At 51.6% G+C, this 25,490-nt stretch overlaps 2 protein-coding genes across 2 annotated transcripts in view; both read left to right on the forward strand.

Moving 5' to 3' along the window:
- LOC141174098 (cathepsin D-like) overlaps positions 1–6,990 on the forward strand; it is a 42,879-nt gene extending 35,889 nt beyond the window's left edge. The window contains exons 7-9 of the mRNA XM_073658761.1: positions 1,793–1,937; positions 2,996–3,094; positions 4,743–6,990. Coding sequence (XP_073514862.1) covers positions 1,793–1,937; positions 2,996–3,094; positions 4,743–4,904 — 406 coding nt within the window. The 3' untranslated portion in view covers positions 4,905–6,990. The remainder of the gene's footprint in view (positions 1–1,792; positions 1,938–2,995; positions 3,095–4,742) is intronic.
- Positions 6,991–17,221: 10,231 nt separating this feature from the next.
- LOC141174100 (cathepsin D-like) overlaps positions 17,222–25,490 on the forward strand; it is a 41,919-nt gene continuing 33,650 nt past the window's right edge. The window contains exon 1 of the mRNA XM_073658762.1: positions 17,222–17,413. Coding sequence (XP_073514863.1) covers positions 17,343–17,413 — 71 coding nt within the window. The 5' untranslated portion in view covers positions 17,222–17,342. The remainder of the gene's footprint in view (positions 17,414–25,490) is intronic.

The following is a 25,490-nucleotide window of genomic DNA, read 5'->3' on the forward strand; positions in this document are numbered from 1 at the left end:
GACCAAAATTTAACTTTTTGGCCACACCCATAAATGTTACATTTGGAGAGAAGTCAACAAGGCCTATGATGAATGGAACACCATTCCTACAGTAAAGCACGGAGGTGGATCGCTGATGTTTTGGGGATGTGTGAGCTACAAAGGCACAGGAAACTTGGTGAAAGTTGAAGGAAACATGAATGCGGCACGTTATCAGCAAATACTGGAGGTAAATTTGCACTCATCAGCCCGGAAGCTGCGCATGGGACATACTTGGACGTTCCAACATGACAACGATCCAAAACACAAGGCCAAGTCGACCTGGCATTGGCTACAGCAGAACAAAGTGAAGGTTCTGGAGTGGCCATCTCAGTCTCCTAACCTCAATATCATTGAGCCACTTTGGGGAGATCTCAAGTGCGCAGCTCATGCTAGGCAGCCCAGGAATTTACAGGAACTGGAGGCTTTTTGCCAAGAAGATTGGGCAGCTTTACCATCTGAGAAAATAAAGAACCTCATCCACAACTACCACAAAAGACTTCAAGCTGTCACTGATGTTAAAGGGGGCAATACACGGTATTAAGAACTGGGGTATGTAAACTTTTGATCAGGGTCATTTAGATGTTTTTGGTTGTCATTAAGATTTAGAAAGAGAAAACACAGTAGTTTGACAATAAATGGCTTCACCCAACCAATAACCATGAGTGGAGAAAAAGTTTTTATGTTATCATTCATATTCTCTGAAACAAGGCCAAGAAAGCAAAAATTCTGCCGGGGTATGTAAACTTTTGAGCACAACTGTAAGGGCTCATTCAGACATCAGTTTTTCTTGGATGAGTGCTATCTGTGTTTTCCACTGATAACACTTGTTCCTATGATATTCTATGGTGCTGTTCTCATGTCCAATTTTTTTCCTCTGACCAAGTGGTCAGTTTAAAATAACTGAGACATGTCCGATTTTGATCTGAGGGTTGGACCAAAATCGACAATGTGTGTCTATGGATCCATGAAAAATTCAGATCACACTCGGATGACTTCCTAGTGCGGTCCAATTTTCACGTACTGACAGGATGGAGAAGGTAGAGAAAACTGATGACACTCAGAGCACACTCTGATCAAACTCTAATCGAAGTCTGATCAAAGTAATTAGTATGTTTTTCTCATACGTGAGAAAATCGGAGGTCTGAATGAGCCTTAAAGCAGATTGCATGAAACATTTTCTTCAAACACAAAAACTCTTTTTTTTCCATAAACCAGAATTTGAGCAGCTGCACTTTTTTGGGACATTTGTTGGCACCTTAGCTGCATTTTTGACATCTGCGGATGGGATAACTCCACATTCTCCCCCCCTTCTCCGCACTCAGAGGCTTCTGTCTGAGTATCTGAGTAACAGTATTCTGTAGATTGAGCAAAAGTATTTGCGCTGCCTTGGTCCAGCATCCAGTCTGGTTCTCTGTGGCTTCTGGACAGGCATCACCTCGGGATCCTGGGCGCCGCTGACTTCTGCTAGGTCTCATACAACATAGGACAAGGGCAGCACAAATCTTTCTTCAACTCTCGTATTCAGACGTTCACTTGAATGAGGCAAATGGAGTTGAAAAATAAGAATCTTTGGACTATTTGACCTCCATTCCAGCAGTTTTTATTTTTTTCTTGGACACAATAGTGTAGTTTACCATTTTTGTTTGCGATGGAAAATCTACTGTGTATCAGTCTATGTAGACTTGAAAAAAAGGTAGAAAGTCACTTTAAAAGTTTAATGACTTTAGCAAATGTATATGGTTAACTATGCCATCTCTCCTGATCCCTATAGATTAAGTGTCGGGGGTCAACTCACACTTTGTAAAGGTGGCTGTGCAGCCATTGTAGACACTGGGACCTCACTGATCACCGGCCCAAAGGACGAAGTGGTTGCCCTGCAGAAAGCTATTGGAGCCATCCCATTAACTCAAGGAGAGGTGAGTTTTTTTTTCCTGAACATGTTATCAATTACAAATAAATGACGAATATAACAGTAAGAGTCTATAAAATCATCTTAAATATCACAATGACTTTTTACAATTACCCCAACTAATACAGACAGCTTCTCCTCTAACTTTGGATTTGAGATTGAGATTGGACATATTTTAAAACAAATCTATTTTACCAAGGAAGTCAAGAATAATGACAAAGTGCTACGTTAAACCTTGTCATTTAAAGCATACCTGTAATTTCAGAAAAAGCTCTTGTGTGAGGAAAAAAGCTATATCTGGCCATTATATGACTTGTATCCTCCATTTTTACCAAGTTTCCCCTCTATAGACTCTATCTCTAATTTTCAGTTCTCTCTGAGCTAGTGGGGAAGACTATCTACTATGATGTTTCCTAGACACTGCACACAGAGAGATGAATTCCTTGCCGTTTTTCCCTGTAGCACACAGACAGAAGCAGCATGGAAGACATTATACCGCAGTACTGAGCTGTGTTACTGTGAGTCCAGCACTGAAGTAAAATCCATTTGCTGAAGGCTGCAGCTCAGTCTTCTTGTGTCTGCCTGGTCTCTCGCTGTGCTATGTGTTCTTCACTCCTGCTCCCCTTTCCATAGACTTTAACAGGCACTGTAACCTGATACTTCAATGAGCATCCAGTCCAATCTTCCTTTGACCAAGACGGATTTGAGCTGTGCAGATGTAGAAGTTCTTAAAGTAACACACAATAAAGATATCACGAAGCAGAAAGTTAACACTTGACATTTAACGCAACAAAAGCCATTGAACTTGTATAATTAGGCGTCAGGTTCCACTTTTCTGTATCGTGGTATGTTTGTCATTTTAATAAATGATACATCTATATTTCAGAAGGATGACGAGTTCAGGAAGCAGAGGAGAGTCGAATAAGTGACTCATAAGTGGAGATATGATATATTACAAAGTTTCTTATATGTGTTTGTACTATTGATTTAAGCAAATTTTGTTGGAACCACAGTGACTAATTAAGAAAATAATGCAAGATCATGAAAAATCCCTTTGTTTTACAGTACATGGTGCAGTGTGAAAAGGTCTCCTCATTACCTGTCATCTCTCTGAGGCTTGGAGGGCAAGAGTACACACTGACAGGAGAACAGTACACACTGAAGGTAAGTGAATGCAGTTGCTGGAAACTACTAGTAGAGCAGCTTCTATAGAAGGTGCAGAGGTCACAGTTGCACTTGGATCCTGGTACATCAATAGGCCCCTCTGCTGCATAAGAGATATTAGGGTGGGGGCCACGTCACAGATTTTGCATTGGGGCTTAGTCTCATCAAGTGACACATTAAAGGGGTATTCTCAAGTTGCCTCTTGAGCAGCTAAGACCAGTGCAGTTTGCTTACTTTCTGGTATCTAGCAGGACGGGCTCTCCTTCTTGACTGACAGATATGGTGAAGAGTAAAACTACACTATTAGTAGAGCTATAAAGCTCAGCAGAACTACTGCTGTAACACATTCAGCTATCAGTGGTTTGTTCTAAGTCTACACGGTTATCACTATGCTTACACACAGGGCATTTGAACAAGCTCACAGCTCCAGAAAGCAAGAGCAGAGAGCCGAGATTAGACCTGCTCTGAAAACTGCCAGGCTTTTGATGTTTCAAAAGAGAGAGACGTAGGGGGAGGCAGGGAGGTGTGCAGAAACTTCTGTATAGAAATCAATCAGCTGGAAAAAGGTGGCTGGTATGTTAAGAGTTGACCTCTCTCCTGGAATGTAGCTACTGCGCTCACTAGGCAAGAGTCTAGAGGCCAAGCTCTATGGAAACCAGCCGTATGCTATAAAAGACAAAAGCTTTAATTGCAGGAGAATGATAACAGATAGAAAATAAAGTCAATTTCGAAACTTGCTTATTTTCATGCTGTCCATTAATTAAAGCAATTTAAGAACTTGCTGTCCATTTAATTAAAGCAATTTAAGCAAGATGCTGTGTGTTCTGAAAAAATTACAAGAAAATATGTTCCAGTATTTAGCACAAAAACACAGGATCCGTTGCAATAAGAGATGGGCGAACCTGAACTTACAAGTTCGGCATTCGTACTGTACAGAGATTTTTTTTCAACCAGGACGGGGTCCTGGTTGAAGTTCGGGTACTGTTCTGGTACCCGAACCGAACTTTGAAATAAAGTTCAGATGGGGTACCAGAACCCGAACTTCCACCGATCCGACCATCCCTATTTGCAATTAAAAACATTTTTGTTGATGAGACAACCCCTTTAATTTAAAAATTAACTTCTCTTCATAGTGAGTCTCTACTGTTGAGGTCCAACTCATCCAACTATGGGATTTATTAACTCCTTGAACTAGGGCTCCTGAGTAGTTTTTAACATTCTAAATTAATTATTGACTAGTGAAGTAGTTGATTGCGTTCTAGATGTCCTTCAGGAAGGAGGTTGATTACTGTGCATGTTGCGCAACTAGGAAAATGTTTCTCCATTGTAACTTCCCAGTTTTACAACCAATGCACTCCCACAACCCATGGGGCTGCAGCTAAAGATGGAGGATACCAACATCACACATAAAAAAACTTCAGAGATTTAAGGGTCACTCGGGAGATTGGGCAGGATTCCCCTTTTTCCAGAAACCTCCTGGACATTCTAGGAGAGCTGTCAATTAGGACTAATGACTTACCAGAATCATACTATAACACATACTATTTCTTAATGATTGATCCCATAGAGTTGTATGTGCGTTGATCGTTATCGACTATCTGTTGGAGTCCTGGATATAGCTAGCCTGACACTTGTTATATTCCAACAGGTGACTCAAGGAAGCCATAAAATTTGTCTGAGTGGCTTCATGGGTCTTGATATCCCTCCTCCGGCTGGACCCCTCTGGATACTTGGAGACGTCTTCATCGGCCAATATTATACTGTATTTGATCGAGCCAATGACCGGGTTGGGTTTGCGAAAGCCAAATGATGGAGGTACCATACAGAGTCCCAGGAAATTCAGATCTTCCCTTGAACTTAATGCCATGACTACCAACTATCTGAATAATAATAGTGCACTTTGGGAATATTTTAGTGGATTCAATTGACTTGTTTTCGTTGCACCAAATTAGTCTTTGCCATCCATCCTCCACACAAAAATTGCCTCTGTCCTAGAGATCAGGTGAAGAATTTCTAGTCCATCAATGCCTTTGGACTGCATATAAAAATAGTACAAGCAACACCAATCAATAAATGATAAACTCCAATCTGGGGTACAACTTAGTACTTGTTTTGTGGTTGTATCTTGTGTCAACACTGCCAGTTGTGTACAAAGTAGCAAGGTTTCATATGTTTTCCATTATAAGGTTGCGTTCTTCATGCACAAGAGGTCCATAAAAATTAATCAGATAAATTTGTTTTGCTGTATGGGACAATGTACTGTATAGCAAGAAAGTGGCTTGTACTCTGAACCCACCATTTATCAGCCAGATGTCCAATATGGCTCCACCAGAATGTAACTGAGCTGAATTGCATCAATCATGTGTCTTCTGCCACTTTTACCCATGACAATCACCACTGGTCAAAAACTCTTCAAGCCCTTAATGACAGTGAAAAAAGTAATTAATATTAGGCAGGTTGCTATTCACAAGGGCTAGCAATATATCTAAGTATATGTGGCCAGTCTCCAAGAAATAAATATAATCTGGCACATCCTGAAAATTGGAATGAGGCACATCCACTATACAAAGAGGGTATTGTTCCATGTCCAGACTGCGGGGATTGTGTTCTGTGAGAAACAATACCCCTCAGTTTTCTCACTTGTATGTTGTGTGTTTGCTCTCAGTCGTGGTGTCCAAGTGTAAAATTATCTTCATTACACTTGTTTGATCAATGTTCACATTTTCTGACAACTGGTTGGATTGTAGGTGATTCACATAGCCTATGGTGAAGTGGGGAAGTGGAAAATTTGAGCTTGGACGCTTGCTGACGTCTGTGGATCTTGGCCCATTCTGGACCACAATGCATGGAGTGGAGGCAGGTCTCCTGACCCGGGCGTGACAGCCACATCGAACTACATGAAGCTGTCATGCTCCGGTTAGGAGACCTGCGGCCAGTCCATGCATTATGGTCCGATCTTGGTCTGTCTATTTCATATGGCCTTCTGACTGCGCCCTAAGTGGGCAAATTGATGTAAAAATACAACAAATTGGTTTGCCGTTTGGCAAATGTGTTTAAAGCCATAATTCTAGGAGGCTGCAATATATCTTAGGTACTGAAAATGATATTATTGAGTTATAGGTGATACCAAAACTTTCATCATCTTAATGACTACTTTGTTAAATGACAAAAATATGTAAAAACAAAGGTCCAGCATCTCTTGTATCCCAACGTTTAATTCTGTAAATTCATGGATCAGACCTAGATTATTGATTTTCTGTTTTCTAATTAGGTTGATTATTTGTTTTGGAGTATGACAGTTTGATGCCATTGAGGGATATTTGTGAAAGTCAGAGACTATAATACATAGTTATGTCCCTAGTCTGTATCTATAAGTACCTTCGACATCTGGCAGTACACAGCTGACCATAGGCTCTGGGTTATTTTCCGCAGGACAAACATTCTTTGGGGGATATGCTAAGAATCTTGCTGAGCTATGAACAGGTTTGGACTGGCCCACCAGAGAACCGGAGAATCCTCTGGTGGGCCCTGGCTTCTCCTTCAGGAGTGTTCATAGTGCAAACCTTGCAGCTGCTATGGGGCTCTTGAGTGGGGAAGAAAGGTGGACCCTCAGAATCAAATCCTCTGGTTGGCCCAATGTTCTTCAGTTTGATACTGGCTATGAACATTATATCTATCATACACTGCATCAAATCTGGCCAACAAATATATATATATACTTGATTAAACTGTCACTGTCCTGTTTGATACTTACCTGTTCCGATGTAGCTGATTACCATGTTAGAGGTGCCTTGAAATTTTGATGGGGGCTGATGGTATAATACCACCTATATGAAGGTTCTAGCCTGCTATATGGAAAGTACAGCTTCAATAATAAAGAACAAATCTTCCCATTGTCTCAGTTTTCTGTACTTTTTTACTGGTGTAATGGGCACAATTGAAGAAGAAGTAACTCTGAGGCTACTAATGGCTGCTGTAAAGGTAGACACCAAAGTGTAACGTGTCTAACAGATGACCAACACTTATCATAGAGCCTATACCAATGTGGTAAGTTTGGGGAATCCTCAGACCGCCTGATCTGTTTACACTGCCTCAATATTAGACAGGGTTAGAGATGAGAGGATCGATTCGGGGGACTCCGGTGTCTAGGTCAGTGGTAAATGGCAGCTAGACGGGGGGACCGCAGATTTTGATTGGCCAGGGCTTGCGTAACGTCATCTGTGTGTCATAGGGTACATCGGACAGTATATTTAGTAGACAGAATGCCTTTAGAGTGGTTGTCTGATCACCGATATCTCCTTTACTGTGATCTTTGTGGGTCCAGGTCCCAGAAAATTTTGCCAGGGGAAGTTGCGATCAGTGGGCACTGCAGGGGATGTCATATTAAATAGACTACACCAATAAGTTTCATTTTTTACTTAGAAAATGTAAAATATAATTGTAATATGTAATTTTCAAAGTGTAGTGGTCATCCCTAAATGGATTATTAATGTGTCACGCTGGTGGATTGTGGACCCACTGTACCATGGAGAGACGTGGCTACGCGGCTACCTGGTTTCCACTAGAGCCCCTGATGGTGGAGCTAGGCTTGAGCTGCAGGTAGCCGCCAGGTACTACCCCAGGGAATCCCCGGTACTGTGGCAGCTGACCCCCAAGGGTCAGGATCGCAGATATGGACTTAGAGTCCTAGACAGGACGGATACTGGTGCTGGTTCAGACAGTGCGGATTCTGGATTACCAGACAGGACAGACACTGTTGCTGGTGTTGGTTCAGGCAAGGCAAGTTAAGGGAGGCAGAGCTGGTTCAGGTGCAGGTTCAGGTAGGCAGAACTGGTTCAGGTGCAGGTTCAGGGAGGCAGAACTGGTTCAGGTGCAGGTTCAGGGAGGCAGAACTGATTCAGGTTCGGGGGAACAGGACAGGTACAGGGACCTTACAACGGACTTTGCAGCTTGCAGACTAAATAAACACTAATGTTGCTCAGGCATCTACCTACAGGGGAGGGTGCCTTAAATACTTAATGCCTCCCAGCTATTGACTAGGGACATTTCCAGGAGTGCTTGTGCTGCCCCTTTAATAAGCAGGGAGCACACGCGCTCCATAAGCATGCTGCCAAAAGACCTGTAAGATGTGACCAGGCCCTGGGAGCAGGAAACCGCAACAAGAGAAGGAGATACCACAGAGCGGCCTTGGCGGTGAGTATGTCGATGTCCCTGCTGGGAGGAGGGAGAGGGACCATGCAGGGGTGAGGGCGCTGGCGTAACATAATGTAAGTTTGGAGAGAACTAAATATAGATACATATTGCGTACACAATCTTTAAATAAAACCTGTCAGGCGATTCATGCTGCCAAAACCACAGACTCCACGAATGAGGCCGGGTAGACGATCTGGTGTTTCAGATAAAATATACTTTGAGGATCCTATTGCGGCTAGAGGTGATAGACCTATGTACACGGGAGGCAGAGACATATCACTCACCTGCAGAGGCGCTGGGAAGAGCTTGCCAGTCATGGAGATGGACTAGTCTCATTTCTGGCTATGGTTCCCAGCCTTCAAAATTCAGAGAATAATATATATGGCTTTAATCTTGTAGCTGGGCTCTGACTCATGCAGCTCATGGTTTGGTAGAATGGATAGCCTGACAGGTTCCCTTTAAAGAAAAGGAATAGTGACGGGCCCACTAGGCCGTGGGGTACCTGGTGCCGGGCCGGTAGATGCTGGGGGAATGTCACAGTGGCGGTGACCCGGTCCGTGACCCAGGGCGGTCAATAAAAGGGGTTATGTATAGGGGATTTATAGAGTTGTTATAGAGTTCGTGACGCCACCTGTGGAATGCAGCCAAAGAGATCCGCCGCTGCGGAGCAGTCCTCTGAAGCTGATGTTACTGCAGCAGGGATGGTGTGTCTCTCCACAGGAAGAGCTAGCTCCAGGGCAGTGTGGATATTGCAGGTTGTGCTGGGCGTTGTAGTGCAGGGGTTGATGGCGCAGCAAGAAACACAGATACAAGGAAGTGCAGTCCCAGGGTCTTTACTGGTGCTGATTAAACAAGCCGGGACTAGAGTACTGGCTAGAAGTGGAAGTTCGGGCAGCCTGGAAGCAAGTAAAGAATCCTCCTTGCCAGGTGAAGTTGGAGGCCTTCCCTTTCCACTAAACTCTTTGGCCCTGCTGCTTGTAGCGGTGCGGTGGCCCTCGTCCCTGAGTGCGGCGTTTCTGTGCTCACCCGTATGGCAGGCAGCTCAGGCCTTGCTGGTGCGTCGCTCCAACGTGGCGGTGCTGGGCCCTATGGTACTGCTGAGCCTCCGGGCATCTGATGGGGCCAGGAGACCTGCAATCTCCTGCCCTCCGGTCTCTACCGCTGGGCCTTTGGTGCCACACAGTCTCGGACTCCAGTGTCCGGTTCTTCTGTATTTGTTCTTTCTCGGGTGAGCTGCCGCGCAGCTCCAGTCCCCAGCTCCTCTCTCCTCGAAGTCCTCTCTTCAACTCCTCACACTAAGACTCACTAACCCCGCCCCCAGATACCAGTTGCCAAGGGGAGTGGCTCCCCTTGCTGGTCTGGAGCCAGGAAAGTGTTGCATGTTTAGTATCCCTGACTAGGGGATCCCCGCTTGCTTCCAGGCATGGCATTACCTCTTTTTAGGGAGGCAATGCCACTGTGGCAACCAGAACCCTGGGGTGTCACAATAGCAGCATTATAATAAAGCCTCTGAAGTTCCAATCTAACATTTCTGTGTTTAAAATAAAGCTCTTTTTTTCTGCAGTATGTTATATGCGTTGCTTCCCCCGAACTTTACTGCTTTGGATCCTTTAATTAAGCCCTTCTGGCCATGATTGACACAATGCACTTCACAGTAGAACCTCTGGCGTGTACACAATGATCCCTACCTATTAAAAATATACCTTTATTAATAACAATTAAAAAGGAACACAGCGGGGCAGAGGCAGATCACGATCCTTTAGGAATAAATGGCCAGGACAAAGGGGAAGATGGTCCCCAAGTCCACCACATTTATCCCCTTTGGAACTACCTCATCGTCCTCCTCAAGACCGTTATCCTCCCTAGCATTGTTTCCGTTTTTAGATCAGAGGGGACCGAACACTTACCATCTGAGGAATCGCACACCAAATAAAAGAACAGGGTGGGAATTGAGGACAGTCTGACCAAATATCACCTACCCATTGCAACTTTAAACATCTTGAAAAAGGGGCTTTCTGTCTTATTGACAGAGGGGGAACGTGAGAGGGGTCTGGGTCTCTTTACTAATCTCAAAGCTAACAGTACCAAAATGCCATCACTCAGTGAACTAAATTATAAAGATATTTTTTTGAAAATTGTGGAGGAGGACCTAAAGAAAATTGGGAAAAATATAACCTTTTGCTCAAATCTTATAATGGAGGAGGAGGCCCATCTCTTGGAGGAACTGGACAATAACCAGGACATTATAATCAAACCCTCAGATAAGGGGGGCAACCTGGTTTTATTAGACCACCCAACATATCGTTCGATATGTTATTCCATACTAAGAGCTGAGGAAACTTATGAGATTTTGGGGAGTGATCCCACTACTTTATATAGGGAAACATTCACAACAATTTTGATTAAGGCAATTGATAACCGACTTATTTCCCAAAACGAGTTTAAAATTATGGCCCCAAATGATGTTACAATACCAAACTTCTATACACTCCCAAAAATCCACAAATGGCGTTCCACCGCTCAAAGGGTGTCCTAATATCTCATGTGCTAATTCAGTCAACCAAAACGCTAGTATTTATGTGAGTCAGATATTGTGCCCATTTGTCGTGGTATTACCGTCTTACATAAGAGACACGGCGGATTTGCTACTCAAACTCGAGGATGTAGTGATGGACAGGGACACTATTTTGGCATCTATCTATGTTGAGTCCCTGTAGGGCAGCATTCCCCACCTCTTTGGGATTAAGGTACATATGTCAAGCTCTGGCCCGTGGCCAAATTTGGCCCTCAGGGTGATTATATTTGGCCCGCTACGCCATATGGAGGACTATGTGGGGCCATAATTCTGTATGGAGGACTATGTGTGGCCGATTATACAGTATGGAGGACTATGTGTGCCAATTATACTGTGTGGAGGGCAGTATGGGGATCACAGTTGGAGGCATCATACTGTGTTGGGGTCACCATACTTTGCCTTGGGAGTTGAGGGAATGGGGGGTACAGTAGGGTCATCATACCATATGTGTGGAGAGTACTTTGTAGGAATTCACTGTGTGGGTATCATACTGTGTTTGGGGGGCACTTTTGTTGGCATCATAATCTAGTGGCTTCAATAGGAGGAAAACTACTCTGTAAGGGCTGCAAAGTTGTGAGATATGCTCTTATGCGACCCCATCAAATATTAAGGTTTTTTTTTAATAAGTATCAATGTTGGCCTGTGACTTTGTCCAAGTTTGTAATTTTGGCCCTCTGTGTATTTGAGTTTGACATCCCTGGATTAAGGCGACAAAACATTTTTTGAGATCCAGAGCCACGCATTTTGACAATCACAACTCCTTTGTTATCCAACTTCTTCGGTTTTATTTGACACACAACTACTTTTTGTTTGATGGCAAGTACTTCCACCAGCTTAGGGGGACAGCAATGGGTACATCTTGTGCGCTATCTTACGCCAACTTCCTCCTCACCTTATGGAAAAAAAACATTGTCTTTCAAGATGATACTGCTTGGTGGACCCCCAAAATTTTATTTTGAGGTTGTTTCATTGATGACATTTTTATTTTATGGTGTGGATCTAGGGAACAGTTACAAACCTTTGTTAAACATCTGAATTCAAATGATATTGGTCTGCAGGTTTACTGTTGAAATGGATGAGCACTGTCAATTCTTCCTAGATATTATGATCAGCAAAGAAACAGATGGAAATGTACTTTCCGTAAACCTACTGCAAGTAACAATCTACTGAATTGGGAAAGCCATCATTCTTTAGCTTTAAAAAGGGGCATACCTAAAGGACAATACCTTAGGATAAGCCAGAATTGCTCCAAAACTGAGGACTATTTTTTACAAGCCAGGGACCTTAAATATCGATTTACACAAAAGGGATATCCTACCCATGTCCTCACCACAGCATTTATTCATGCCTTTGGGAAGGAGAGACCCTCACTCCTCAGTCCAGCCAATAGGGACCCCAAAGGTGGAACAGTGTGTATCATTGGCACCTTTGACAACTAGGTGAGCAGGGTGTTTCAGGACATCAAAAGACACTGGGACATCCTGCTGGCGAACCCTGATCTGGTGGATGTAGTGCCTTCTAACCCAAAAATTACGTACAGAAAAGGGCTGTGCAATGGGGACCAACTTGTGCACTTGCTAATGGATGCGGACATCAATGAAAGTATACATGACATCCCCCAAATTACCTTCCGGAAGGGTCGATCATTAAGAGATAGACTAGTCCATAGCCATTACAAACAGTTTCCTCAGACAACATGGTTGGAAACAAAAATGAAGGGTTGCTATAAATGTGGAGATTGTATGGCATGCAGATTGGTGAAACAAACAAAAGTTTTCATGAGTAATAACACAAAAAGGGAATACAACATTAGGCATTTCATCAATTGTCGAAGTGTAGGTGTAATCTATAAAGCAACGTGTGAATGTTGGGGCCGAATATGTTGGAAAGACGAAAAGGGAATTTAGGAAGAGAATCAGGGAACACATTAGTGACACCATAAATAAGAGAAATACCCCTATCGCCAATCATTTAAACACCTTTCATGGAGGAAATACTGATAAAATAACATTTGTGGGGACTGATAAGATTCCTTCCCCCCAGAGAGGGGGCGATTGGGATAGAATGATCCTACAAAAAGAATCCAAATGGATCTTTTGGTTAAAAACAGTACACCCAACTGGACTCAATGAACAACTCTCCTTCATCCCTTTTCTCTGAGATTATAGGTGAGAGAATAGGAGTGAAATTTAGGGACAGCCGCCGTTGAGTGGGGGCGCCATTGTGTAGGTTCCCTAGGGTGCCAACCTCCGCGTGAGGTAGGTGACAGTATAGGAAAGGAATCACAAGTAATGGAATATTTAGACCCCCTTATCATATTCCCAAGAAAATCTCCCTCACTGTTTTCTCCTCCGTTTTACACTACCCCCTTATTTTTTGTCGGACATGCGAGCTCAGGGCCCCCACCCCCTATATTTTCAATGGCTATAATTGATTTTTGATGAACTATTGGTCTAAAACCTCACTTTGGTCCTATATTCATGTATGTATGATTGTTGCTATTGACAGGAACTTGCACATGCGTATATAGAAAAGGTCCTGTTTGGAAGAACAGTTTCCTCTGACCTTTGAGTACTACTCTATATATTGGGGATAGGGAAACACCTTGAGGGTGGACTACAGCCTACAATACACCCCCTCAGTACAGTCTGCAATATAAATGTGCCCTTTGAGGTGGTAGGCATGACCCTAACCCCGTAAGCGCAGGCTCCGAGATCTATGTGACGGCTCTGGAGCGTGTTGCTTTCCACTTCGGAGCTTGCGTTCCACGGGCCGGATATACGGAGAAACCGGAAGTGACTTGGAATACCGGCCGCGAGTGCATGCGCAATAGGAGACCTTGCGCTCCAGCATGCGTGTCAGGATACAGGCATGACTATGGAGCGCAACTCTATAGGGACACTAAATACCGGAAATGCATACCATATGGCAGGTCGGGTGGTAAACATATAAAATGTACGCAGTTCACTAACAGTGTCAGACATTCTTGGAAGATGGCATAAGGCTCTTAACTCCCCTGGTGAATAATGAAACGAGTCGGGAGCCGAAGCACTGCATAATCTGCACTGACACCAATGAAGGAGACTTCAGGACAGATAAGCCAGCCTATATATATTAGAATTGGTGAAATGGTTTAAATTGTGCCAAACTATTTAATTGTAGCAGAATCTATGGGCTGCTAAGAGAGTTTGACAAGCAGAAAGATGATGTACAAGTTATGACATTGTGTTTTGAGGTTCATAATTTTTCAGTATCTCATAAAACTGACAGTATGCCAAATCAATCGATATTATTTGAGGGCTGCTAAAGACAAGTATAATAAGCAACAGGATTGTATATTAATTAAAAGCAACAATCATGACATTATAATTGTGTCTCGCAAATTTTTGTCTGTTTTAAGAAATAAAAGGGGGTACAATATTCACTCTTATCCCCTGAATAAGTGGTTCAATAGGAGCGTTTGATGATTTATAATGCAAAAAGGACCCCCTATTCAAAAGAGCTCGAACTGGGGCATAATGATTGAACAATTATCAGTAAGCCTTTTCTGAGCCTCCTGTAGGAAACAGAGTATGTGAATTGCACAGTCAAATTTAAAAACTTGGTTTCATAATGGAATAAATCCAGGAATTTGTCTGTTCTTTTTTTAGAGTGCATATATGCATATCTGATTTTTATATATGCACAGTGCACTTTTTTTCTGGGTGATAATTCTATATGTTTTTTTATTAGAGTTATGGTTGAAACCTCCAAGGTAATTTCAATGTCAGGTAGAGTTAGGTTAGTAGAGGGGAGAAACACAAGAAGTTCAGCTTTGGATCTATGAAACGTTTGTAATTTTTACACCGGTCCCGGTCAACTATGTCAACTGTTTGAAAAGTGGGTGGATGGGGTGAGGTCAAGCCTACCCGAAAAATTAATCACAATTTACTCGACAAGAGTCTGGGCGGGCGCACATTTCTGACTTTGTTGAGTCGAATAATGCGCCAAATTTATTAAGTGGTAAAATACCAGTCTAAATTAATTGGGGCCACTAGATAAAGAAAATATCTCTGTCTATAGATATCTATATACCGTACCTGTATAGACTACATTGGATGAGCTGTTATAAATTGGTCACCGGACAGTCGGCATTTCACATGACTGCACTTATCTCTTGTGAAGCTGTGGTCATAAGCGTCATCCATGCACATATCACACACAGCACACCCATACATTTGCACAATTTAAGTATGTGTAAGCTGAGGTTAGTGTGGTTTATGGGTCATGTACATTTATGCATTTTTTCTGCAAACAGTAGTCATTAGTGTGGGGTTACAAGACTAATTTCTCCACATCCGAGAAAAACACTCGGAGGTAGAGAGGGAAAAAAAAGTATTTCTCCACTTCTTTATTCTATCAGTTCATAAAAATTGGACCACACTCATATGTCATCCATGTGCGGTCCGATTTTTTTCACAGACCCATAGACATGCATTGACGATTTTGATCTAATAATCGGTTCAAAATTGGTCATGTCACCGATTTTTTCCTCTGTGGAATAAATCGGACATGTCACGATGGTGTTGAGACTGTGGGCGCTAACCAGGTCCCTAGAACTAGGGGTGCCCTAGTCTATAACTGTCTCATGGATTACTCCTGAAGGTGCAGACGATGGGTTCATGTGCCTTGCTATGCTCCCATATCAACCCTTATCTGTCCCCTCCACCAGCCAAGGTAGTGGGAAGTTGAAGTGTATAGGAATACGCTAACCAGGCAAACAAGGGGATTACTGACAGGGATAAATGAAAATACCAACCATACAAAATACACACACCAAACAAGAAAGTGGGACACAGGGAAGTTAAAGGAAGGAGAAACCAAACAGGAGAGGATGAGGATGTGCACCCAGGCAAAACTCCAAGCAACAATCTCCTAAGCAAATGTCCAAATGCCAACTCCAACCACGAACTACACCTCCAACTCCAGAACAAGGCAGCAAGAACTAACACTGGCAATCCGTCAGTGCCAAAGGCAAGCATATATAGCAGACAGGAGTGGCCAACACTGAACAGCTGAGACAATCCAGGTAGGAAAGCTGCAGGAGCTTCAACTAAACAGGCTAACCCTTGCACTGCTAGCAAGGAAAAAATCTGCACTGCTTAATAAGATGATGAAGTACTTCTAACCAGTGCAGGAGTTGGTGAAAGCAGACGCCGCCATCGTCTGGTCCCTCTCTGTCGTGGTATTCCTGTGACACGTTATTATTTATTATTATTTATTATTATGTGCACAGCCCCATAAAATATAATTGGTATGAGTGCTTTTGGATAGCACTCGTCCGAGAAAATCAGTTGTGTGCATGAGCCCATAGACTTACACAGGCTTGCATTAGATATATAAAATCCTCAGGTCAAAAAGGCTGATGTTTTTAGTGCATTTCTGCTGCGGTAACGCACTTAATCCGCACACGACTGTATCAACCAAGTATTGTCAAATACCAGGAAGTATAAAAAAAGCATCTTTATCTATAACATTAAAGAGAAAATAAGCAAATTAGACACAGCCAAGAAAAAGGTTATAAACAGCTTTAATTTCTGCTCCATTAATGTCTCCACTTGTTATATATTACGCTGCCTTTTTTCTGCCAAGACAGAAGACATTTCTGCACCAACTACTTGAGGTGTGCACGTGATCATCTCATCATCTTAATGGAGTAAAATGGTAAAGTGCTTGGAAAAATAATCTCTTAATAAAAATCCCCTGCGGTCACCATAGAGGCTTTTTGTTTTGTTTACGGCTCGTTGCCTTGGTTACCGACCACAGTCTGGCAGCGGTGGCTGAATATGTCCAGTGCTTACACGCTGAGCTTGTAAGTGCGGCTCTGATGGATGGCTGGAGCGCACGGTTCTGGTCAAGGCCCGCTTCACTGCCCTGCGCTCATCAGGTGCTGGTCAGGCACCGCGGCCCCATATATCAGCACCAGGAAGCGGACCGTACGGGCCAATATGTTGCTGGTCCGAACTGTTAATGAATCAGGAGCGCCCTGCTCTCTGGGGGCAGCGTCCTGAAAACTGATGATGATGGAACGACCTCTTAAATTGACTTTTCCAATGGACCTGTCTCCTAGGGTCGTATTCACATTGCAACATGGCCTACAGCTGCAAAACAAAATGAATCTTTGCCCAAGGGGAAGAGAACCTGATGCCCCTTCCCTTGGGAACTGCACAGAACTTCCCTCCTTCCTTTTACGATAGGAACATGGCTGCGGGTGGAGGGAGCTTCTGGTAATGGCTCCTGGTTACAGCATTGACGAAAGAACATCCACAATGCGGCCACCAGAGGGCGCTAGTGAGCACAAGTCATGCGGTAACTACATCAACCGGTCAGGTGACGGGCGGGTCAGGTGACAGGTCACGTGGGTATAAGGGCGGGCAGTGAGCGCCGGCAGCTGACTGATCGGTGCGCACTTAGTACTGTAGTGGAGGAGAATCTGCTGTCATGGAGTCGTTGCTGGTATGGTCACTGCTCCTGTGTGCTCTGGCTGCACATCCCGGCTCTGCGCTCGTCAGGTGAGAGAGGGAATCCGTGTGTACAGCTGCCGAGCGACTACAGCTCTCAGTATGCCGCCAACAGGCGTCAAGCTGCGGGCTGTAGTGTACTGGATCTGCTCATGCACGTGACGTCTGCTGTGCTGCCCCCTGCTGGTCACACTGGTACCTGAGGAGTTTGTGACTACCTGATTGCCGTCCATGAGGAGGGGGGGGGGGTGAGGTGGAGGGGGCGCCCTCTAAGCCTGTGTGCAGTGCTCTGGTGGGGGGTGAGGTGGAGGGGGCGCCCTCTAAGCCTGTGTGCAGTGCTCTGGTGGGGGGTGAGGTGGAGGGGGCGCCCTCTAAGCCTGTGTGCAGTGCTCTGGTGGGGGGTGAGGTGGAGGGGGCGCCCTCTAAGCCTGTGTGCAGTGCTCTGGTGGAGGGGGCGCCCTCTAAGCCTGTGTGCAGTGCTCTGGTGGGGGGGGTGAGGTGGAGGGGGCTCCCTCTAAGCCTGTGTGCAGTGCTCTGGTGGGGGGGGTGAGGTGGAGGGGGCTCCCTCTAAGCCTGTGTGCAGTGCTCTGGTGGGGGGGGTGAGGTGGAGGGGGCGCCCTCTAAGCCTGTGTGCAGTGCTCTGGTGGGGGGGGTGAGGTGGAGGGGGCTCCCTCTAAGCCTGTGTGCAGTGCTCTGGTGGGGGGGGGTGAGGTGGAGGGGGCGCCCTCTAAGCCTGTGTGCAGTGCTCTGGTGGGGGGGGTGAGGTGGAGGGGGCGCCCTCTAAGCCTGTGTGCAGTGCTCTGGTGGGGGGGGGTGAGGTGGAGGGGGCGCCCTCTAAGCCTGTGTGCAGTGCTCTGGTGGGGGGGGTGAGGTGGAGGGGGCGCCCTCTAAGCCTGTGTGCAGTGCTCTGGTGGGGGGGGTGAGGTGGAGGGGGCGCCCTCTAAGCCTGTGTGCAGTGCTCTGGTGGGGGGGGGTGAGGTGGAGGGGGCGCCCTCTAAGCCTGTGTGCAGTGCTCTGGTGGGGGGGGTGAGGTGGAGGGGGCGCCCTCTAAGCCTGTGTGCAGTGCTCTGGTGGGGGGGTGAGGTGGAGGGGGCGCCCTCTAAGCCTGTGTGCAGTGCTCTGGTGGAGGGGGTGAGGTGGAGGGGGCGCCCTCTAAGCCTGTGTGCAGTGCTCTGGTGGGGGGGGTGAGGTGGAGGGGGCGCCCTCTAAGCCTGTGTGCAGTGCTCTGGTGGGGGGGGGTGAGGTGGAGGGGGCGCCCTCTAAGCCTGTGTGCAGTGCTCTGGTGGGGGGGGGTGAGGTGGAGGGGGCGCCCTCTAAGCCTGTGTGCAGTGCTCTGGTGGGGGGGGTGAGGTGGAGGGGGCGCCCTCTAAGCCTGTGTGCAGTGCTCTGGTGGGGGGGGGGTGAGGTGGAGGGGGCGCCCTCTAAGCCTGTGTGCAGTGCTCTGGTGGGGGGGGGGTGAGCTGGAGGAGGCGCCCTCTAAGCCTGTGTGCAGTGCTCTGGGGGGGGGGGGTGAGGTGGAGGGGGCGCCCTCTAAGCCTGTGTGCAGTGCTCTGGTGGGGGTGGGGGGGTGAGGTGGAGGGGGCGCCCTCTAAGCCTGTGTGCAGTGCTCTGGTGGGGGGTGAGGTGGAGGGGGCGCCCTCTAAGCCTGTGTGCAGTGCTCTGGTGGGGGGCGAGCTGGAGGAGGCGCCCTCTAAGCCTGTGTGCAGTGCTCTAGGGGGGGGGGCGCCCTCTAAGCCTGTGTGCAGTGCTCTGGTGGGGTGGAGGGGGTGCCCTCTAAGCCTGTGTGCAGTGCTCTGGTGGGGGGTGAGGTGGAGGGGGTGCCCTCTAAGCCTGTGTGCAGTGCTCTGGTGGGGGGTGAGGTGGAGGAGGCGCCCTCTAAGCCTGTGTGCAGTGCTCTGGTGGGGGGTGAGCTGGAGGAGGCGCCCTCTAAGCCTGTGTGCAGTGCTCTGGGTGGGGGGTGAGCTGGAGGAGGCGCCCTCTAAGCCTGTGTGCAGTGCTCTGGGGGGGGGGGTGAGGTGGAGGGGGCGCCCTCTAAGCCTGCGTGCAGTGCTCTGGTGGGGGTGGGGGGGTGAGGTGGAGGGGGCGCCCTCTAAGCCTGTGTGCAGTGCTCTGGTGGGGGGTGAGGTGGAGGGGGCGCCCTCTAAGCCTGTGTGCAGTGCTCTGGTGGGGGGTGAGCTGGAGGAGGCGCCCTCTAAGCCTGTGTGCAGTGCTCTAGGGGGGGGGGGGGTGAGGTGGAGGGGGCGCCCTCTAAGCCTGTGTGCAGTGCTCTGGTGGGGTGGAGGGGGTGCCCTCTAAGCCTGTGTGCAGTGCTCTGGTGGGGGGTGAGGTGGAGGGGGTGCCCTCTAAGCCTGTGTGCAGTGCTCTGGTGGGGGGGTGAGGTGGAGGGGGCGCCCTCTAAGCCTGTGTGCAGTGCTCTGGTGGGGGGGGTGAGGTGGAGGGGGCGCCCTCTAAGCCTGTGTGCAGTGCTCTGGTGGGGGGTGAGGTGGAGGGGGCGCCCTCTAAGCCTGTGTGCAGTGCTCTGGTGGGGGGGTGAGGTGGAGGGGGCGCCCTCTAAGCCTGTGTGCAGTGCTCTGGTGGGGGGGGGGGTGAGGTGGAGGGGGCGCCCTCTAAGCCTGTGTGCAGTGCTCTGGTGGGGGGGGTGAGGTGGAGGGGGCGCCCTCTAAGCCTGTGTGCAGTGCTCTGGTGGAGGGGGCGCCCTCTAAGCCTGTGTGCAGTGCTCTGGTGGGGGGGGCGAGGTGGAGGGGGCGCCCTCTAAGCCTGTGTGCAGTGCTCTGGTGGGGGGGGGGCGAGGTGGAGGGGGCGCCCTCTAAGCCTGTGTGCAGTGCTCTGGTGGGGGGCGAGCTGGAGGAGGCGCCCTCTAAGCCTGTGTGCAGTGCTCTAGGGGGGGGGGGGGTGAGGTGGAGGGGGCGCCCTCTAAGCCTGTGTGCAGTGCTCTGGTGGGGTGGAGGGGGTGCCCTCTAAGCCTGTGTGCAGTGCTCTGGTGGGGGGGGTGAGGTGGAGGGGGCGCCCTCTAAGCCTGTGTGCAGTGCTCTGGTGGGGGGGGGGGGGTGAGGTGGAGGGGGCGCCCTCTAAGCCTGTGCGCAGTGTTCTGGTGGGGGGGGGGCCCTCTAAGCCTGTGTGCAGTGCTCTGGTGGGGGGTGAGCTGGAGGAGGCGCCCTCTAAGCCTGTGTGCAGTGCTCTGGGGGGGGGGCGGGTGAGGTGGAGGGGGCGCCCTCTAAGCCTGTGTGCAGTGCTCTGGTGGGGGTGGGGGGGTGAGGTGGAGGGGGCGCCCTTTAAGCCTGTGTGCAGTGCTCTGGTGGGGGGTGAGGTGGAGGGGGCGCCCTCTAAGCCTGTGTGCAGTGCTCTGGTGGGGTGGAGGGGGTGCCCTCTAAACCTGTGTGCAGTGCTCTGGTGGGGGGTGAGGTTCAGGGGGTGCCCTCTAAGCCTGTGTGCAGTGCTCTGGTGGGGGGTGAGGTGGAGGAGGCGCCCTCTAAGCCTGTGTGCAGTGCTCTGGTGGGGGGGGGTGAGGTGGAGGGGGCGCCCTCTAAGCCTGTGTGCAGTGCTCTGGTGGGGGGGGTGAGGTGGAGGGGGCGCCCTCTAAGCCTGTGTGCAGTGCTCTGGTGGGGGGGGGGGGTGAGGTGGAGGGGGCGCCCTCTAAGCCTGTGTGCAGTGCTGTGGGGGGGGGTGAGGTGGAGGGGGCGCCCTCTAAGCCTGTGTGCAGTGCTCTGGTGGGGGGGGGGTGAGGTGGAGGGGGCGCCCTCTAAGCCTGTGTGCAGTGCTCTGGTGGGGGGTGAGGTGGAGGGGGCGCCCTCTAAGCCTGTGTGCAGTGCTCTGGTGGGGGGTGAGGTGGAGGAGGCGCCCTCTAAGCCTGTGTGCAGTACCCTGGCGGGGGGAGGTGGAGGGGGCGCCCTCTAAGCCTGTGTGCAGTGCTCTGGGGGGGGGGGGGTGAGGTGGAGGAGGTGCCCTCTAAGCCTGTGTGCAGTGCTCTGGGGGGGGGCAGGTGAGGTGGAGGGGGCGCCCTCTAAGCCTGTGTGCAGTGCTCTGGTGGGGGTGGGGGGTGAGGTGGAGGGGGCGCCCTTTAAGCCTGTGTGCAGTGCTCTGGTGGGGGGTGAGGTGGAGGGGGCGCCCTCTAAGCCTGTGTGCAGTGCTCTGGTGGGGTGGAGGGGGTGCCCTCTAAGCCTGTGTGCAGTGCTCTGGTGGGGGGTGAGGTTCAGGGGGTGCCCTCTAAGCCTGTGTGCAGTGCTCTGGTGGGGGGTGAGGTGGAGGAGGCGCCCTCTAAGCCTGTGTGCAGTGCTCTGGTGGGGGGGGGGTGAGGTGGAGGGGGCGCCCTCTAAGCCTGTGTGCAGTGCTCTGGTGGGGGGGGGTGAGGTGGAGGGGGCGCCCTCTAAGCCTGTGTGCAGTGCTCTGGTGGGGGGGGGGGTGAGGTGGAGGGGGCGCCCTCTAAGCCTGTGTGCAGTGCTGTGGGGGGGGGTGAGGTGGAGGGGGCGCCCTCTAAGCCTGTGTGCAGTGCTCTGGTGGGGGGGGGGGTGAGGTGGAGGGGGCGCCCTCTAAGCCTGTGTGCAGTGCTCTGGTGGGGGGTGAGGTGGAGGGGGCGCCCTCTAAGCCTGTGTGCAGTGCTCTGGTGGGGGGTGAGGTGGAGGAGGCGCCCTCTAAGCCTGTGTGCAGTACCCTGGCGGGGGGAGGTGGAGGGGGCGCCCTCTAAGCCTGTGTGCAGTGCTCTGGGGGGGGGGGGGGTGAGGTGGAGGAGGTGCCCTCTAAGCCTGTGTGCAGTACCCTGGTGGGGGAGGTGGAGGGGGCGCCCTCTAAGCCTGTGTGCAGTGCTCTGGTGGGGGGCGAGCTGGAGGAGGCGCCCTCTAAGCCTGTGTGCAGTGCTCTGGTGGGGGGGGGGGGGGTGAGTTGGAGGGGGCGCCCTCTAAGCCTGTGTGCAGTGCTCTGGTGGGGGGGGTGAGGTGGAGGGAGTGCCCTCTAAGCCTGTGTGCAGTGCTTTTGCAGGGGGGGGGTGGTGAGGTGGAGGAGGTGCCCTCTAAGCCTGTGTGCAGTACCCTGGCGGGGGGAGGTGGAGGGAGCGCCCTCTAAGCCTGTGTGCAGTGCTCTGGTGGGGGGGGTGAGGTGGAGGGGGCGCCCTCTAAGCCTGTGTGCAGTGCTCTGGTGGGGGGTGAGGTGGAGGAGGCGCCCTCTAAGCCTGTGTGCAGTACCCTGGCGGGGGGAGGTGGAGGGGGCGCCCTCTAAGCCTGTGTGCAGTGCTCTGGTGGGGGGGGTGAGGTGGAGGAGGCGCTCTCTAAGCCTGTGTGCAGTGCTCTGGTGGGGGGGGGGTGAGGTGGAGGGGGCGCCCTCTAAGCCTGTGTGCAGTGCTCTGAAGGGGGGGGGGTGAGGTGGAGGGGGCGCCCTCTAAGCCTGTGTGCAGTGCTCTGGCGGGGGGAGGTGGAGGGGGCGCCCTCTAAGCCTGTGTGCAGTGCTTTGGCAGGGGGGGGGGGGGGGGTGGTGAGGTGGAGGAGGCGCCCTCTAAGCCTGTGTGCAGTACCCTGGTGGGGGAGGTGGAGGAGGCGCCCTCTAAGCCTGTGTGCAGTGCTCTGGGGGGGGGGGGGTGAGGTGGAGGGGGCGCCCTCTAAGCCTGTGTGCAGTGCTCTGGCGGGGGGGGGGCGGGGTGAGGTGGAGGGGGCGCCCTCTAAGCCTGTGTGCAGTGCTCTGGGGGGGGTGAGGTGGAGGGGGCGCCCTCTAAGCCTGTGTGCAGTGCTCTGGTGGGGGGGGTGAGGTGGAGGGGGCGCCCTCTAAGCCTGTGTGCAGTGCTCTGGTGGGGGGGGGTGAGGTGGAGGGGGCGCCCTCTAAGCCTGTGTGCAGTGCTCTGGTGGGGGGGGGTGAGGTGGAGGGGGCGCCCTCTAAGCCTGTGTGCAGTGCTCTGGTGGGGGGGGTGAGGTGGAGGGGGTGCCCTCTAAGCCTGTGTGCAGTGCTCTGGTGGGGGGGTGAGGTGGAGGGGGCGCCCTCTAAGCCTGTGTGCAGTGCTCTGGTGGGGGGGGTGAGGTGGAGGGGGCGCCCTCTAAGCCTGTGTGCAGTGCTCTGGTGGGGGGGGTGAGGTGGAGGAGGCGCCCTCTAAGCCTGTGTGCAGTGCTCTGGTGGGGGGGGTGAGGTGGAGGGGGCGCCCTCTAAGCCTGTGTGCAGTGCTCTGGTGGGGGGGGGTGAGGTGGAGGGGGCGCCCTCTAAGCCTGTGTGCAGTGCTCTGGTGGGGGGTGAGGTGGAGGGGGCGCCCTCTAAGCCTGTGTGCAGTGCTCTGGTGGGGGGGGGGGTGTGGTGGAGGGGGCGCCCTCTAAGCCTGTGTGCAGTGCTCTGGTGGGGGGTGAGGTGGAGGGGGCGCCCTCTAAGCCTGTGTGCAGTGCTCTGGTGGGGGGGGGGTGTGGTGGAGGGGGCGCCCTCTAAGCCTGTGTGCAGTGCTCTGGTGGGGGGTGAGGTGGAGGGGGCGCCCTCTAAGCCTGTGTGCAGTGCTCTGGTGGGGGGGGTGAGGTGGAGGGGGCGCCCTCTAAGCCTGTGTGCAGTGCTCTGGTGGGGGGGGTGAGGTGGAGGGGGCGCCCTCTAAGCCTGTGTGCAGTGCTCTGGTGGGGGGGGTGAGGTGGAGGGGGCGCCCTCTAAGCCTGTGTGCAGTGCTCTGGTGGGGGGTGTGAGGTGGAGGGGGCGCCCTCTAAGCCTGTGTGCAGTGCTCTGGTGGGGGCGGTGAGGTGGAGGGGGCGCCCTCTAAGCCTGTGTGCAGTGCTCTGGTGGGGGGGGGGTGAGGTGGAGGGGGCGCCCTCTAAGCCTGTGTGCAGTGCTCTGGTGGGGGGGGGGGGGGCCCTCTAAGCCTGTGTGCAGTGCTCTGGTGGGGGGTGAGCTGGAGGAGGCGCCCTCTAAGCCTGTGTGCAGTGCTCTGGGGGGGGTGGGGGGGTGAGGTGGAGGGGGCGCTCTCTAAGCCTGTGTGCAGTGCTCTGGTGGGGGGCGAGCTGGAGGAGGCGCCCTCTAAGCCTGTGTGCAGTGCTCTAGGGGGGGGGGTGAGGTGGAGGGGGCGCCCTCTAAGCCTGTGTGCAGTGCTCTGGTGGGGTGGAGGGGGTGCCCTCTAAGCCTGTGTGCAGTGCTCTGGTGGGGGGTGAGGTGGAGGGGGTGCCCTCTAAGCCTGTGTGCAGTGCTCTGGTGGGGGGTGAGGTGGAGGAGGCGCCCTCTAAGCCTGTGTGCAGTGCTCTGGTGGGGGGGGGTGAGGTGGAGGGGGCGCCCTCTAAGCCTGTGTGCAGTGCTCTGGTGGGGGGGGGTGAGGTGGAGGGGGCGCCCTCTAAGCCTGTGTGCAGTGCTCTGGTGGGGGGGGGGGGGGGTGGAGGGGGCGCCCTCTAAGCCTGTGTGCAGTGCTCTGGTGGGGGGGGGGGGGGGTGGAGGGGGCGCCCTCTAAGCCTGTGTGCAGTGCTCTGGTGGGGGGGGGGTGAGGCGGAGGGGGCGCCCTCTAAGCCTGTGTGCAGTGCTCTGGTGGGGGGGGGTGAGGCGGAGGGGGCGCCCTCTAAGCCTATGTGCAGTGCTCTGGTGGGGGGTGAGGTGGAGGGGGCGCCCTCTAAGCCTGTGTGCAGTGCTTTGTCAGGGGGGGGTGGTGAGGTGGAGGAGGCGCCCTCTAAGCCTGTGTGCAGTACCCTGGCGGGGGGAGGTGGAGGGGGCGCCCTCTAAGCCTGTGTGCAGTGCTCTGGGGGGGGGGGGTGAGGTGCAGGAGGTGCCCTCTAAGCCTGTGTGCAGTACCCTGGTGGGGGAGGTGGAGGGGGTGCCCTCTAAGCCTGTGTGCAGTGCTCTGGTGGGGGGGGGTGAGTTGGAGGGGGCGCCCTCTAAGCCTGTGTGCAGTGCTCTGGTGGGGGGGGGGGTGGAGGGGGCGCCCTCTAAGCCTGTGTGCAGTGCTCTGGTGGGGGGTGAGGTGGAGGGGGCGCCCTCTAAGCCTGAGTGCAGTGCTCTCAGTTGCTGGTGGGGGGTGAGGTGGAGGGGGCGCCCTCTAAGCCTGTGTGCAGTGCTCTGGTGGGGGGTGAGGTGGAGGGGGCGCCCTCTAAGCCTGTGTGCAGTGCTCTGGTGGGGGGGGGGTGTGGTGGAGGGGGGCGCCCTCTAAGCCTGTGTGCAGTGCTCTGGTGGGGGGGGTGAGGTGGAGGGGGCTCCCTCTAAGCCT

The sequence above is a fragment of the Phyllobates terribilis genome, unplaced genomic scaffold (assembly GCF_046119375.1).
Source record: "Phyllobates terribilis strain yellow unplaced genomic scaffold, ASM4611937v1 Scaffold_13__5_contigs__length_258822181, whole genome shotgun sequence".
NCBI lineage: Eukaryota > Metazoa > Chordata > Amphibia > Anura > Dendrobatidae > Phyllobates > Phyllobates terribilis.